Raw genomic sequence first — 16,875 nt, 5'->3', positions numbered from 1 at the left:
AGAGCAGAATATAATGGGACTTGAGCAAGAGGATGGAGTTGCAGAGCAAGAAGCTGGCAGGAAAGCCAGCTAGAGAGCTTGCCTGATGCCACCAAGGCACTGAGGAAAGCCGGGCCAAGTGAACATTTGTAAACTGAGTCCTACCATTCCCCACGAACCACATGACCATTCCAGGTCACCTTCTTATCTTTTCAGGTCCTTCTCCAGTAGGCAGAGACCCTTGGTCAGAAGCTCCAGGAATCTCTCCCTGCCTCAGCGCTCTGTAAACAGTCACTTTATGTACAGGTACTTCCATGTACCAGGAACATGGCTCTGGGAGGGAGATCTGTGGAGATCTAATTCCATAAAGCAAGGATTTCTTACTCCTTAAAGTGAAGTCCTGCCAAGCTTCCCTGCTAGCTTAGAGCAAGGAAGTATAATAATTTAGAATTAAGAGACCATCAAAGCTAGGAGAGCTCTTAGAACAAACCCAATCTCCTAGCTTCTCCCATTTACAGTTGGGAAAACCAAGGACTAGACTGGGACAAGGATCTGTTCAAGCACATCAGTGGCAAACCCAGGACAAGAATTCAGGATTCCTTCCTGCTGTCCTTGCACAGAAAACTGCTGATAAAAACAAAAATTCTTTTTGCTCTCCTCTTCATTATTTCAGGCTCACCAAGAGACAACCTCCCCCCACAACACACAACTAATTTGATGGGAAGATGGTAAGTGGAGAAACAACATTTTCTGTGTTATTGGCAATTAGAGTTAATGACTTTGAGAACAAGGTAGCTCAGTGTAGTAGAAGCTAATACAGAAACATTTCTAATAATGTTGCTCAGAATAAGACATAAGCATATTTAAATGCATGCCTTAAAAGAAGGTTATTAGGAAAATTCACTTATGAAGCATGCAAATCTCAAAAGAATCGTAATAATTATAGTATACTGAGTATGTATAAGAGATGTCTTAGGAAGAAGCAGCTGCCAGCAGCACCATCTGGGCATGAAATGTGGAGTGAGGGAAGCAACAGAATAATTTAGCCAGTAATCCTACGTGCAGAGAGCCCGGGACCTCTTGGTTCCCGCCACAGAGACCACACTCCCCGTCCTCCATCACAAGGTGGATGCGCCATGACCCGGGCAGTGGGAATGGGACTCACAGAGCTCTCCACGTGCTCATACGCAAAAGCGCTGGCCTGGGAGTAGTCTCTATCTTTACCTGGGTCAAAAGTTAGAGTTCAGCCTGTTCTTATAGAAACAGTTTGTCTGGTTATTGGCAGAGGACCCACCCCAAACTAAAAGCTCTAATGTCAGTTTCATTAGCAACTAAGCACTAGTGGTAGGGGAATGGGGGCAGTTATCAACACAAAGCAGTGAGTCAAATGACAACTCAGGGGCAGGAAGTGGTGTTGCTACACTCAGTCGTCCTTCCTTAGCCCTCTGTTCTGGATTCCAGAGCTTTGGGTCAGGTGCACACCAAATGTACAGGAGCTCAGAAGGAGGTGGCACAGGGTGCCCGGCCACACGTACTGGAGTAGTCAGCTCTGGTGTGGTTATAGGAGTGCAGGAGTTGTTCACTTTCACCCCACTGCCCAAGTCAAAGTCACAGATTTTCACTGGAGACACCTGAAAAGAAAAGCAGAAAGCAAAGGTTACAAATCTAAGAAAACAAAGGGCGTGAGGATCCCAACACGACTATGGGTGTACAGCTGTGTGGCTGCCACACTGAAGCCCAGCTTTATCTGTCAGGTCACGTTTACTCTCCTTGGGTTAACTAGAAATCACCTGAGGATTTATCCTAAGGTGTCTTCTTCCGCATGCTCTCTCCTATTTCCTGACTAAGAGAAAAGGTGCGCATTCCATGGTGTCAGACCGTTGTGAACTTAGTACAAAACAAGTAGCAAACCTACAGAACTCTTGCTGACAAATGATGGTGTAGGTTGCAACACAGAAGTTAGAGAAGTTAGCATGCATTCCTGAAAGACTCTTTGCAGCCCATTCAGTGGAGGGAAAAGGAGTTTTGAGTAAAACCCTTGACCCCCTCAGGTGGCTGAGGGTGACCAACCTGACTTTGCTTGCTTGGGACTTTGTTGGTTTAAGCACTGAAAATCCTGTGTTCTGGGAAACCCCTCAGGCCTGAGCAAACTGGGATGGCTGGTCACTCTAGGTGGCATTGACACAGCAGCCAAGCCCCCCAGAAGTGGATGCTTCACCTGAGACCAGAAACAGCATGGGTCACCTCTGGAGCCAACCAGGAGGGCAGTTTGTATGCACGCATGAGAACGGCCTGCGTGGTGGAAGCAGCACGGTAAGCAAGTCAAAAAGGCTGGTTCTGTTAGTCCCAGCTCAGCCATTTACCTGCTGGGGAAGCCTGGACAAGTCTCTCAACTGCTTTTTCTTTCTTTCCTTCTTTCCTCCCTCCCCTCCTACCTCCCTCCCTTTTTCTCTCTCGGACAGTCTATGTTTCTTCTTTTTTTTCGCTGGGGAAGATTCGCCCTGAGCTAACATCTGTTGCCAATCTTGCTCTCTCTTTTTTTTTCTCCGTCCCCAAAGCCCCAGTACATAGTTGTATATTCTAGCTGTAAGTCCTTCTAGTTCTTCTATGTGAGCTGCCGCCACAGCATGGCTACTGACAGACGAGTGGTGGGGTTCTGTGCCGAGGAACGAAACCTGGGCTGCCGAAGCAGAGCGCGCCGAACTTTAACCTCTAGGCCATCAGGGCTGGCTCTCTCTTTCTTCTTTTCTTTTTCACTTAGCCTCTTTTTTTTTATTGTGGTAAAATATACATAACATAAAATATGCCTCTTTTTTTTTTTTTTGTGAGGAAGACCAGCCCTGAGCTAACATCTATTGCCTATCCTTTTCCTTTTTTTCCCTTTTTCTCCCCAAAGCCCCAGTAGATAGTTGTATGTTGTAGTTGCACATCCTTCTAGTTGCTGTATGTGGGACGCCGCCTCAGCATGGCCGGAGAAGCGGTGCGTCAGTGCGCACCCAGGATCCGAACCCAGGCCGCCAGTAGCGGAGCGTGCTCACTTAACCGCTAAGCCACGGGGTTGGCCCCTAAAATATGCCATTTTAACCATTTTTAAGTGTACAATTCAGTGACATTAATTACATTCACACTGTTGTACAACCATTACCAGTATCTGTTTCCAAAACTGTTCCATCATCCCAAACAGAAATTCTGTACTCATTAAGCAATAACTCCCCATTTCCCCCCTCCCAGCCCCAGTAACATCAATCTACTTTCCATCTCTATGAATTTGTCTATTCTAGATATTTCATATAAATGGAATCACATAATATTTGTCCTTTTGTGTCTGGCTTATTTCACTTAGCATACTGTTTTTAAGGTTCATCCATATTCTAGCATGTATCAGAATTCCATTCTGTTTTATGGCTGAACAATATTCCACTGTGTGTATATACCACGTTTATCCATTCACCTGCTGATGGACACTTGGGTTGTTTCCAGCTTGTGCTTATTGTGAATAATAGTGCAATGAACATTGGCATTCAAGTTCAAGTCTCTGTTTTCAATTCTTTTGGGTATATACATAGGTGTGGAATTGCTGAGTGGTATGGTAATTCTATGTTTAGCTTTTTGAGGAACTGCCAAACTGTCTTCCACAGTGGCTGCACCATTTTTACATTGCCACCAGCAATGTACAAGGGTTCCAATTTCTCCACATCCTCATCAACACTTGTTATTTTCCGTTTTTGTTTTGTTTTTTATAACCATCCCAGTAGATATGAGGTGGTATCTCATCGTGGTTTTGACTTGCATTTCCCTAATGACTAAGAATGTTGAGCATCTTTTCATGTGCTTATTGGCCATTTGTATACCTCCTTTGGAGAAATGTCTATTCAAGTCCTTTGCCTATTTTTTAACTGGGTTGACATTCTGATGTTGAGTTTTAGAAGTTCTTTATATATTTTGGATATTAAACCCTGATCAAATATATGATTTGTAAATATTTTCTCTCATTCTATGGGTTGTCTTTTCATTTTCTTGGTAATGTCTTTTGACACTCAGCCTCTCTTAATTTTAGTTTTTCAACCATAAAAAAGGGTCAACAAACCTTTGCCATGAAGATCACATGAAACAAAGGACATGAAAGTACACTGTAAACCAGAGACAGTATAACAGAGTAGTTCAGAGCACCCATGGAGTTCTGGGGTCAGACTACCTTAGTTTTAATCTGTACTCTACCACATATCAACCAAGTGACTTTGGGCAAGTTTCTTAACCTAAGCTTCAGTTCCTCATCCATAAGATGAAGATCATACTAGTATCTACCTCATGAGATTTTATAAGTACTAAATAAAATAAGTGCCTGGCACAATGTAAGCACTCAAGAAATGTTAACTATAATTATGATAACAATGATAAATTATAAAGTTTTATGCCAGATAGGAAGTCACAAGATCTTATTTGAGCTAATACATTACTATTCCCCAGAAAAAGAGTTGTATGGAGCAGGCTGACCATATATTCACTCACAGCCATTCCTTATTTATGAGCTATCCCTTAATTCAGAGCAAGATACATGTGTTCATGCATATGCACACGTATACACACACAGAGCTATCAAAACCACCAGGGCCTAAATCTTTCCTAACAAACACAGAATTTGTCAAATTCATACATGTTTATGGAAATGCAAACACTAGAAGATTGAGTTAAGATAAAGTTTAAAATAGGTCACATTTGCTCAACACCAAGTATAAATGTTTTCTTTTTAATGGGCACTTTTGGAAATAAAAATGGAAACAGAAACCCTTTTCAAGAACTTGCTTTCTAATTATTACTTCCTAATTATTACTTCTAGTGGTGGATACCAGCTGGGCATATATGCCATAACAGAAACATCATTTATAGGCAGAGATTTGCTTCATATAAGATAGAGCTGTTCTTTATGAGTCACATCAACTGCTCTAAAGGTAGGTGCATTGCACTAGAAAACACTCATTTTGTGCAGGTCTCATATTTTACAAACTCTCAGGCTTAAGCCAATCACACTGCTGATAAAGAGCAAAGAAGGGACAAGGATTAAGCTACTTGGATTGTAGAAACACTACACATCAGGTATAACATTCTCACGTGGCCATAGTAATCAGTTCAAGTTGGTACCTGAGATGGAGAGAACTGCTAATGACCTATATTGAAAGCAAGGGTGGCTTCCCTGCATCAGTGTCAACTGTGACATCCCAAGTCAGGCCCTAAGTACCTTTTCTGGAGATTCACACAATATATTTTCCGGCTTCAGATCCCGGTGAGCAATGCCTGAAATGACAAAGAGCAAAGAAATGGTTACCATATGCACATAATTATCAAACATTCCACACCCAATTAATTTTTTCCAAATGCTGTTGTTCGCAGATTAATTCCCAATTATGGTACATTAAAAAATCAACGAGCTGCAGGAGGCACAAGTAACCAGAGACACAAACCAAAAACACAGTTGATTCTGCAAGTTCTTTTGAAGCAGAAGCTTTAGAAGTCTGGCAGGGATAAGAAGGGCTCAATGAATCCCAGCCAGCCTACCTCTCAGCACTCGAGTGACAACCAAGAATAAGGAGCCTAATACGAAGCAGAGCAAAGAGCTCTGCAAATGGCCATGCTTGGAACAGCAGTGCAGAAATGATTAGTGCCTTGTTTAAGAGCATCTCAGGGGGCTGAGACTGCTCTACCTCATTTCTTCTTGTGTGGCCGATTAAAAAAAAAAAACAAAGATTCCTTTAGTGGGACTCCCTGAATGTTCAGAGGATCAAGTGTTAGTTAACAAATCTCCCCGAGTATGTCCCATTCCCTCCTCACCTGCTCTGCATGTCCAAGGCAGTCTTGCCAGAAGCACAGCAAGGACTGCTTTGGCCTGAGGATGCTGCTCTTAATAGACACCTCCCCTGCATTTTGGCCAGACCTCCTGAAGGAGACTGCAGATAGCAGCTTACCCCATGAGGGGCTGAAAGCTGCTGACCTGGCCAAGAAGGGACCTGGAGGAAAACCACCTTCTAGCCAAAGATAGAGACAAAGCAGCAGCTCACAGGGCCATGGTGTTCTGGTGGCAGACGCAGAAACCTCCCATTCCTCTTTCCTCCTGCAGAATGTGTGGCGCAGAGACAGGAGGGCTGGAAGGTGGAACAAAAACCACAGCTACTGCTCGGAAGTACTGGGAAGCGGCAGAGGATTCTTGGGGTAACGGGGAAAGCAGAACCTGCTTTCCTAAAACTCCCTTGATGACCAACTTCTCAGGCAGCCCACTGGAGGCACCACACTAGAGAGTAAAAACCTGAGCTCCAGCAGGCTCAGGAACTTCATCAGCTGCCTAATTAAATGAGAACCCAGAGCAACTCAGTCCAGGCTGCACAAACTGAGTCAGGCTACAGCTCACCCCACTAAAAGTGAAAGATATTTTCTATTACAGCAAGTGTTCCCACAGAAGGATCACGAGCCACACATGGAGCCCTGATCTCCAAATAGGTGCCCATGGCCCAGAGGGGCCTGAGAACTGAGAGCCCTGCTGTAATAATGGGCCTGCCTCTGTGAGCACACCAGCCATAGAGCTGCTCTGGTTCATTTCCCAGAGGTTAAGTAGCAGTGTGTCTGGTATTTAAAAGTATGGAACTTGTTTCGGGGCAGACCCATTCTTGCCCAATTCATCTTCCCAGCGTGAAGTTATTCAGAAAACAGCCAAGTTCAGGTGGAAATCGTTTTTCATCCCCTCCAACTTCTAGTCATGTGGGCAGCTAGCCAGCTAGATGTTAACAAGCACTTCAGAACTCCTAAGACACCACTAGCCACTGTTTCCCTTAGTGCATTCTTGTAAAATAAATAAATAAAAAATAAAACCGCCTTTACCCGCCTCCAAGGTATGGATCTTGTAAAAAGCGTGACCCAGTTTTTGCAATCTACAGAGGCAGCTCAGGGAGTAGTTGTAAATCTTTGTCAAGCAGGTGTTACCCACATGCACCCCAGCTTTCAGAAATAGAACTACTGCTATTCATCATGCTATGGAAAGTAGAGACACCCCCTTCTAGGAACTTTCATCCCATGTGCAAGTCAGGCCCCCAACACAGGTACTGTCATACTGTCAGTATGGAGATCTCTCTTCAGTCACTGGAGGAAACGATGTGGAATCAATGAACCTGAACTTCTGCACACGTGCCACACCAGTCTGCACTGCATTGCTGGCACAAGGTGGGATGGGTGAATGGCATGCCTACAATTGGTCCTGAGCACTCACAACCGATGTGGCTGTGTCCACAAAAGTGAAGGGAACAGAGCTAAGTCACAAATTATTCACTCCACCCCTAAAGTAAAGCAGAATGCTTTACTTTAAGGGAATTAATATTAGGATTAAAAATGCTTTCTGCCTGGTGAGGGACAAGGGTGGAGGAAGTAACATTCTTGAAGGACCACTATGTGCCAGGCACTATGCTCCAACTATGTTTTACCTATACAATACATACATAAGATACACACAATTATGTAAGCGAGTTTATATAAAAGGCTTAGAACAGTGTCTAGCACATAACAAGTGCTAAGTGTTAACTACTGTTGATGATATTATCTCTCTTAATTCTCTCCATAGCTCTGTGAGGTAGGCTTATACTACTAAGAGAGCACATAGGTGGTAAAAAGGTGAAGCCAGAATTCATTTTTTTCATGGCACTGCTGTTAGACAAATTTAAAAAATGTATGTAATAGTCAAACATATTTATGGAAATACAAAAACATTTAATTTTCAAAAAGATTTAATATATTACCAAAGTTCTTAAATAATTAGTCCTAGATAACAGACTATAAACTAAACTGTAATTCAAACAACAGCAACCTGCTATTTACCATCATGATGTTCAACAGATACCTCAAATGTACCATGTTAATATCAAAATGAATTTTCCATTTATTGTGAGCAAGATATAAAACTACATATATACTATCACGCCAATTTTTAATTTTTATTTATTTTTATTGCAGTAACACTGGTTTATAACATTATATAAATTTCGGTTGTACATCATTATATTTCGATTTCTGTGTAGATTACATAATGTTCACCACCCAAAGACTAATTAAAATCCATCACCACACACATGTGCCTAATCACCCCTTTTGCCCTCCTCCCTCCCTGATCATGCCAATTTTGGAAAGAGAGATACAGGTGATATATTTTTTTTTTTTTTTTTTAAAGATTTTATTTATTTATTTTTTCCCCCCAAAGCCCCAGTAGATAGTTGTATGTCATAGCTGCACATCCTTCTAGTTGCTGTATGTGGGACGCGGCCTCAGCGTGGCCAGAGAAGCAGCGCGCCGGTGGGAGCCCGGGATCCGAACCCGGGTCGCCAGCAGTGGAGCGCGCTCACTTAACCACCAAGCCACGGGGCCGGCCCAGGTGATATATTTTAAAAGACTAGGAAGAATAACACTCAAATATTGATACTGGAAAGATTGTATTATGCATGCGTTTTGTATTCTTCATCAGGAAAGGAAAGATCATCCACATGCACACACTCACACATACCTGTTCAACATGACATTTATTCTTTTTCTTCCCTGCTCTTTCTCCTGTATCCCTAGCCTGCTTAATAGCTCCACATGTACCCACCATCCACGCCAGAAGCCCAGGAGCCATCTGGCCTGCACCCTCACCCTCACGGCTGGGCCTGCCAGCTGCACCTGCTCCTGGCCTGGCCCTCTGCCCGGCCTGCCCCTCCCCTTGCTCCCCAGAGGCTGGCCAGCCCAACCCACCTGCCAAGGAAAGCAAAGGCTTGGCTCACCTTTGGTGTGCAGAAAGTCAAGGGCAGCAGCAACATCCTGCACCACTCGGCTGGCATCTCGCTCATTGAAGTGCTTCCGCTTCTGGATGTGGGCCAGGATGGAGCCTGGGGAGCAGAGGGGACACAGAGGAATGCCTTTTCAGCCTCTGCTAAGTATAACTTCTCAGAAGCCAAGTTTTCACAAGTTTGGGGTGGTGACAGAAGCTTATTCATTGCTAAATGTCCAGCAAGTGTGGTGCCTGGCACAGAGGAGGTACCAGCACAAAACTGGACTAAACAGAACTGGACTGCCATCTTATGTAGCTGACTCTGATGAGCACAGAAGGGAGAGAGAAAAAGTATTTAAATGAGCAAAAAATATTAATGCCATTGGGGCAGATTTGGCTTCTGAAATCAAAAAGAACTAAAAGTGAATCCAAATAGGACTGGAGGCCTCTCTATAGGAACTTTGACTCCTTTGCATCTGATCTCAACCCAAACAAGAGCACAAGCCTTCCAATGGAAACACCACACTCTCACTGATATGTAAAGGTCTAGAAAAAACTGCTTTTTCCCTTGAACTTTCCCATTTATTATCATTATTTTATTGGTAATGGCTAACATTTATTGAGTAGTTATCATGTGCCAAGGACTATGTAATACTCTTTAAATAGATTACCTTATACTCATTTGTTAACAGTACAAAATGTACCAAGTATAGTTATCTCCATTTTATAGATGGGGAACCTAAAGCCAAGGATGGTTAAGCAACTTGCTCAAGATCACACACCAGTAAGTGTGTGTGGACTTCTTAAGCCCAGTAAGTCTGGCTTCAGAGCCTTGCAGACTTCCCCTCAGCAGGACTTGTGGTCTGACTGCTGGGGGGCTCGGTTGCCCTGAGCCAACCGCACTCTCTTTACTTACTGGGTCTGGCCTCAGTAGAGCTGTACTCTCAGTGATATGGTTACCGTTGACCCTGCTGCATCTAGCATTTCATTTGGAGTTAATTTTTGTGTATGGTGTAAGGTAAGGGTCTACTTTCATTTTTTTGCATATGGCTATCCAGTTTTCCCAACACCATTTGTTGAAGAGACTTTCTTTTCCCCATTGTATGTTCTTGCATCTAGCATTTCAGACATGCAATTCACAGTCCTCGTGTGCTGGGTGGCGCAGGGGCAGGGGCAGGCACAGGCATAAACATACAGCTTGGCTCCATGTGGTCTATGCTCACTACTGGAAGCCAGTATTTCTGGGCTGAAGGTGTCATCTCTGTGTCCTAAAAATGGCACATGTTTACTTATTATCTCTGGTTTCAGGCATGGGGAGGGGATCAAAGATCTTTTATTTGTCAGATTAAACAATCAAAGGATCTCAATATCCTAGGGAACGTTCTGAGAAAACTGGCTCCTGGCTAAGTCTCAGGCTTGCTCTACTGTAGTGGGTCTCTTGTTTCCAAATTTATTAAAAGGGAAGGAGGAGGGCCGGCCCTGTGGCTTAGTGGTTGAGTGCGTGTGCTCCACTACTGGCGGCCCGGGTTCAGATCCCAGGCGAGCACCGACACGCCACTTGTCCGGCCATGCTGAGGCCGCGTCCCACATACAGCAACTAGAAGGATGTGCAACTACGACAGACAACTATCTACTGGGGCTTTGGGGGGCGGGGGAAGGAGGAGGATTGGCAATCGATGTTAGCTCAGAGCCGGTCTTCCTCAGCAAAAAGAGGAGGATGTTAGCTCAGGGCTGATCTGCCTCACAAAAAAAAAAAGCGGGGGAAGGAAGAGAGTTCCATTCTACATACTTCCAAGCTAGCCCTCAGCATACCTACTTGTTTTATTAACAGCTGACATTCATTGAACCCTTAGTGCCTACTGGGCACTGTGCTAAGCATTTCACATGAATTATTTCATTTAATCTTCACAGCATCCCAAGGAGGTAGGTGCTGTCATTATCGCTGTTTTACAGATAAGAATACTGTTTGGAAATGTTATGTGACTTTCCCAAGGTCACACAGCTAGTAAGTGATGGAGTCAGACTTAAACTTAGCTTTGCTGGTTTCTAAAACACACTCTCTTACCCAGCAAGCCCCTCTGTGTAGCTGTCCACTCAGCTCTGGACATTCTCCCTAACCTTCACCTTGCAAATGTGTCCTAGGGTTGGGTGAGTCATGGGTAGGGAGAGGGCTTCTCTATCTCCTTCTCTATGTCAGAAAAGCAACTTGAACATACATCGCAGTGATTATGTGTGTGGGTGATAGCAGTAGTGGTGATGGTCAAGACTGGCATCTTTCCATCTGAAGGATGGCACATTCTCAGGCCTCCTCTCTATCTGGGTCTGTGTCCTAAACAATGGAACCCTCCTCTCCCTCAGTGAGCCTTTCTGGGCTTCACAATGTATGCAAGAGCTTCCACCCCATAATTAATTTAAATAGTGAATGTGTCAAAACAATGGATTGATAAATCAATGACTAAATGTATCTATATATGAGTTCTGTTGTAATGAGGAGGCATTTATAGAATGCCCACACAGGTGACATTCTAAGCTCTGCAAAATGCTAATTATCATCCTTCCCTCCGGCCTCCCTTCTCCCAAATCAAGGGCAGTTTTAAGTCCTTCATCCTTTTTATTAGCTTGACTCATTTTAGAAGTCTCTGGGATTCGTGATGAATGATCACCACCCTGGGTCTTAATCAGAAGTCCAAACACATACTCAATAGTAAGTACCTCCTTGCAATTTCTCAAAGACCAAGTAAAACCTTGTGTCATCTTCAAAGAATTCAATCAGCTCCAAAATGTTCCTTAAATAGGGAAAAATAGGAGAAAAGGGAAAAAAAGGGGAAATGGCATTATATATTAAAGCCCACTTACAAATATAAAATGAAAAACAAATACAATGCCCTGTAGCAAGGCAGAAATCAATTTGAAATCAGAATGCTTATTAAAGACCCATGTTCGAGAAGTAGCCAATGGTGTTAGTAAGATTCAGGTCACCTTATCTTTCCATAATGTTTAGTCTCTGGTGTTTTCACCAAGTCTGTGCTGTCAAACCCCAACCCTAAAACCCACTAGGTAGAGTTATAAAAAAGTCCCAGTCACATTAAACTGAATAAAATCTGCAGCCGACTGGAAGCAATTGCGGCTAATAACACTGAATGGTAGGTGTGTGTCCTGGAGGCAAGCAGCAAATAATTACTTGCCCTCCCTCTTGCCCATAAATCATGGGGCAGTATTTACATTGCCTGGAGAAAATAGAAACATCTGTCAAATAGACTTGGGGCCTAACGTGGGCACCGCTAGACCCTAACTGCTAAGTGCTGCTTAATGAAACAGCCGTGTTCCCGCCACCATAGCACTTGTGGCCTTCCCCGGTGAGCACTCTCTGCCTGCCTGAGCATTACCGTGCTCTGCCAACAAGGTCGTCTTGTAACTCAGTAGGGAAGCCACCAGCCTGGATATCGGAGGTGTTGGGGGCTTTTTTTCTTTTAAAGAATGAAATAAACCAAGTAGAGTCTCTAATGCTGAACTCAGAAGCTGCAGGGCTGAAAATAAAAATCTGTCCCTCATAAAAAAATGCTGACCACTTTGGGAGAGACCAGGCTTTTACTAGTGTGAAGTCGTCCAAATAAGATGGCCAAAATGGCCTAATTTGAAAGAAGATTGTAGAGGCAGTGGCTGGAGTTAAATCAACAGCAGCCCCCATCCTCCAGGCTTAATGACACAGCCATCAATACTGGGCCACTGGTTCCCTGCTGACCCTGCCATGGAGGGAGAGAGGGGGAAGTGGAGTCTTAGAGGTGACCCTGATTTAAAGCCATGGTGGGAGAGCCACTCTTTTGGAGCTGGTGGTGAGCAGACTAAGATGGGGCTGGAGACCACCTTGGCCCAGTTATCAAGCAGAGTGTTAGACCAGGTTTCAGGGTCCTCAGTAGCAGCTGCACATATGTAAATAAGCTAGGAACAGAAAGCAGCGAATATTCCGAATAGTCCTCGTCATCCTCATCTATTAATTAAAGCAGGTCCCTAAAAATTTCCACTAGGTGACACTCAGTCAGCCTAGTTTCCACAGGTGCTTGAAAGAAATAAAACCCCATTTTTTCCCAAACAGCCACTGATTCAAATTGCTCACTCTCCTAACTTGCCTGAATTGCTGATATTTTTACAGTATTTCAGCCTAAATGGAAGACAGCTTCTTTGCTGCTGCTGCCTCTCCTTTCTCCCTTTTTAAACATTGAAAGATGGAAGGAGTTATACGCAGTTATGGCGGAAGGAGTGTGAGCTAAATGCTGGGTCAGGGATGGTAAGAAATAACCTCCTTTTCTGTGGCCAAGCATCCCCCCAGAGAAGCAGCAAGTAACCCAACCCTGTACTCACTTGTTTCCTTGACACTGATAGAGCGTCTCCACCTCTCGAAATACCCTACTCCGACTGTGCCCTGCTTGTTTTTCGATGATCTGTGGGAAGAATAAAATGTGTCATATACACCCACCTGACCTCAGCAGGAGTCCCCTGGGAGAATGCAAGGCCAAATTCAGCCCAAATCCAGTTTCAAGCACAAGTCTGGAGAAGGCCTTGGTGACAGGCACTGTGGCTCTGTCAGCCAAGCACTAGACTGCGCCTAAGGGCTTTCCAGTCTGGCTGGGCCTGTTCCCACTCTGCGAAGTACACCACCAAGAAAGCATATGAGGTCACTGCCCCCCAGCTGCCCCTCAGTTGCCCAGGGGAGACTGAAGCAGCCAGCAAGACAAAGAGCTATCTTTACCCATTCCTACCCAGAGGGCATCTCTTTCTGCCTTAAGGGTAAGAATTTACAACCTCTACTGAAGGATCTTCTGGTGCTGGAGGAAGAGCCAGGGGATGAAGGACACAGTAGAGAGGGACTAAAGCTCCAAGGCCAGCTCAGATGCCGCCTCTGCAGTTCTTCTGAGAAATTACCCTTGGGCAGGCACTGTATTAAGTCATTTAGGTACATAATCTCAGCTAACCCTCACAACACAATCCCAAAAGATAGAAAGAGGTAAAATATTTTGCTCACAGCTCTGATAAGTGACAGGGCTGGAATTTCAGCCCAGAGTTACCTCCAAAGCCCTTGCTATCTATCCTCTATCTGCCTATATCCTATACAGCTTCTCTCAGGGAACCTAGAGGCTTTGTCTCTCCTGCGACACTGTGGGCAGCTCCCCCTCCCCACCTACACCAGGAGATGCTTGGCAAATACTGACTGAACGAATGGATGAGCCAACAGAGAAGCAGGTGGTTTACACAGGGCCTGGCTGACTCGGAACATCTCTACAGACCCATCCAGAGCCCCAAACCATTGTAAGTAGAGCCTGCGGGCAAGTCTCCTGCAGAGCTGGCTCTGCCGTACAGTCCCAGGTGCAGAGTGGGCAGCACAGACAATGACATGCTGTTCTTTCATTCCAAGACTGCTGTGTAGAACACTTCAAACTTCTCCAACATGTTGCAGCACAAACATGCATGACCAAGTGTAATTTTCTAAGTAAGTCCATGTCTGTTAGTGAACCACTGTGGACACATTTTCTGAGCCGTCAGAGAGGTGCAATACTGGAGCACAGAAGCTATTCAACTTGTTTTTTTTTTACCAAGCATTTCAGATCAAACTCAGGAAGAACTTTCCAGCAGGCAAGCTATCCAGCAATAGCATAATTTTCTCTGAGAAGGAAATGGGCTCCTGCTATCAGAGAAGGGGGAGCAAAACATGGACAACTATGTGAGGAGTTACAGAAGAAATTCAGGACCAGATTATCTTGAAATTCCATTTCAACCCTGAGACTCGAGGATTCATCAGTGGGATGCCTGTAGGGAAAGCCCTAATAAAACCAAGAATTGTGGAGCCATGCTGCGAGAAGTAGCCCATCTCTAGGGAGCTTTCAAAGAACAGATGAGACATGAGACATGAGCAAAGCTGCTGAAACCAAAGAATTGCCAGGCCAGGGTCCAGTCGTTGCCCAAAATGCCAGGGGGCATGGAGGAAGGGCCAGGTTTTCCTTTTGTGATCCAACCTTGAAGAAATAGGGCTTTCATCCATAAATGTATTCAAACATTTGAAAATCAATTTACATTTGTAGTTTTTACCATACTTAGGCATATCTTTAAAAAATTACTTATAATTTATACTGATCCGTTTCCAAAAAGGAATCGAGGTAGTGCTTTTGTTACCATATGAAGCAACACTGCAGCAAAAAGGAATACGGCTTAGCAGAAGTGTTCGCCTTTATAAATCCACAGCTGGGACTATGGCCAGTTGGTTAAAAGAAGAAACATTTCTTTCGGGAGCCAGTTTGGCTGGGTTTGCCTGTATGAGGCAGCACTTGGGCCTGGTGGCTCAGGTGCTGTCAGATGATTTGAAATAAGCTTGGCTTGCCTCCTTGGATTTAATAAGACCTTATTTCTAGATCAGTGGTTCTCAAACTTTGGTGAATATCAGAATCACCTGGGGAACTTAGTAAACATACAAAGACCCTACCCTCTATCAGGAGACCTGGGTCTATGTGCTCTTTGTTAGCTCTCCGGGTGATTCTGATACACGCTAAAGTTTAAAACTGCCCTACATCAGGGCTTCTCAAACTTTAGTGAGTATCAGAATCACCCGGAGAGCTTGTTAAAATTCAGATTGCTGGGTCCCACTCCTAGTTTCTGATTCAGTAGATCTGGGATGGGGCAGATAATCTGTATTTCTAACAAGTTCCAGTCAGTGCTGATGCTGCTGGTGCAGGGACCACACTATGAGAACCACTGCTCTGGATCCATCTCTTCTTCCATGGGGAGTTGGCAAATGGAAGCATGAGGGGTGAAGTGAGCCACTCCAAGGTCACTCAGGTAGAAGCCACCTCTCCTGCCCCAAAGCTGAGTGCTCAGTCCTCATTATCATGATACTGTACATCACTTGTCCAGCATTTCATAATTTGTAAAGTGTTTCTACTTCTACAAGTTCATTTTTATTTTCATCTTCATAACCACTCCATGAGACAGGAAGGGCAAGTAGCATTGTCTTCATTTTAGAGATGTGGGAACTGAGGCTCAAGGAGGTTCAGTGACTTGACCAAAGTCAAATAGTAGTAGTTTGTCAAAACAGAGATTCAGGTAGGCCTTCTAATTCCAAATCTGATTGTCTGCTCCCTACAGCTAATGTCATTTGTCAGAATAAGAAGCAGCAGCTTACCAAGAGCCATTGTTCTAAGCACTTTACACATATTAACTTGTTTAATCCTCACAATAATACCAAATAGGTTCTGTGATTACACCCATTTTACAGAGGAGGAAACTGAAGGACAGAGAGGTTAAGTAACCTGCCCAATGTCACACAGCAAGTAAGTAGAGAAACCAAGATTTGAATCCAGTGACTACAGCTTTGGAGCTCCCATTCCTACTGAGCCACTGTATTGGGGAATATAAAATGTATTTATTTTAGGACAAGCTAGGACTGACTATTTGCAAAGTAAAGCCTGGCATCCAGATAAGACACTCACTTTGACAGCATACTCTTTGCCATTCTGCAGGCTCACGGCACCTTGAACTTTGGCATAGGCTCCCTCTCCAAGCAATTCAGAGGTCAGCTTGTACGTATCTAGAGGTGAAATTGACGAGACAAATAACAAGGTGAGTCACCCCTGTGCAAGCTAAGGTGGAAAGAAGTGCTTCTGTCACTCGGCTTCCCGGGTCTGATAACAAAGGCACATGATGACCCCATAGTGCTCAGGGACGAGGAAGACCATTAGCTTTCCCGGCCATCTCAGAGCTCAGATTCTCAACAACCAGACCACATCGAAGGCATCCTGTTCCTCATTTTAGAGATGAGGTCAGTGAAAGGGTTTCAACTCGGCGCACATTTCCTGAGCACCAACCATGTGCCAGATAGCATATTAGACTCCTAATAGGGACAGAGTGAGGAATAAATATAGTCCCTGCCCTTTGAGGGTCACAGTCCAGTGGCGAGGACAGACACGTACAGAAGTGACCCCAGAATAACCCAGGCAGTGGTGAATACTATCACAGAGGGACAACACACAGTAAAAAGAGCAGGGGAAGGGAAACAGTAACTGTCCAGGGACTCTGCGGGACGCTCACAAAAGGGGTGTGATTTGAATGGACATCATCCATTCATTTACTCATTT

The 16,875-nt window shown here is 44.3% G+C and overlaps 1 protein-coding gene across 8 annotated transcripts in view; it reads right to left on the bottom strand.

Annotated features, from left to right (window-relative positions):
* The window catches only part of MKNK1 (MAPK interacting serine/threonine kinase 1), a 42,194-nt gene that overhangs the window by 5,115 nt on the left and 20,204 nt on the right, over window positions 1-16,875 (bottom strand). For 5 of the 8 annotated variants that reach the window (XM_087446003.1, XM_087445997.1, XM_087446000.1 and 2 more), the window contains 7 exons: window positions 16,231-16,328; window positions 13,115-13,194; window positions 11,468-11,541; window positions 8,769-8,873; window positions 6,033-6,116; window positions 5,216-5,271; window positions 1,515-1,610 (listed from right to left, as the gene is read on the bottom strand). In XM_087446003.1, the coding sequence (XP_087302129.1) occupies window positions 1,515-1,610; window positions 5,216-5,271; window positions 6,033-6,116; window positions 8,769-8,873; window positions 11,468-11,541; window positions 13,115-13,194; window positions 16,231-16,328 (593 nt within the window). The remainder of the gene's footprint in view (window positions 1-1,514; window positions 1,611-5,215; window positions 5,272-6,032; window positions 6,117-8,768; window positions 8,874-11,467; window positions 11,542-13,114; window positions 13,195-16,230; window positions 16,329-16,875) is intronic. The other 3 variants (XM_087446004.1, XM_087445999.1, XM_087446001.1) reach the window with 2 other exon arrangements.

Source organism: Ceratotherium simum, chromosome 22, assembly GCF_057802395.1.
Source record: "Ceratotherium simum simum isolate JZ-2026a chromosome 22, ASM5780239v1, whole genome shotgun sequence".
Taxonomy (NCBI): domain Eukaryota; kingdom Metazoa; phylum Chordata; class Mammalia; order Perissodactyla; family Rhinocerotidae; genus Ceratotherium; species Ceratotherium simum.
The sequence above is the reverse complement of the archived record's forward strand: the minus strand, read 5'-3'. Positions and strand labels throughout refer to the sequence as shown.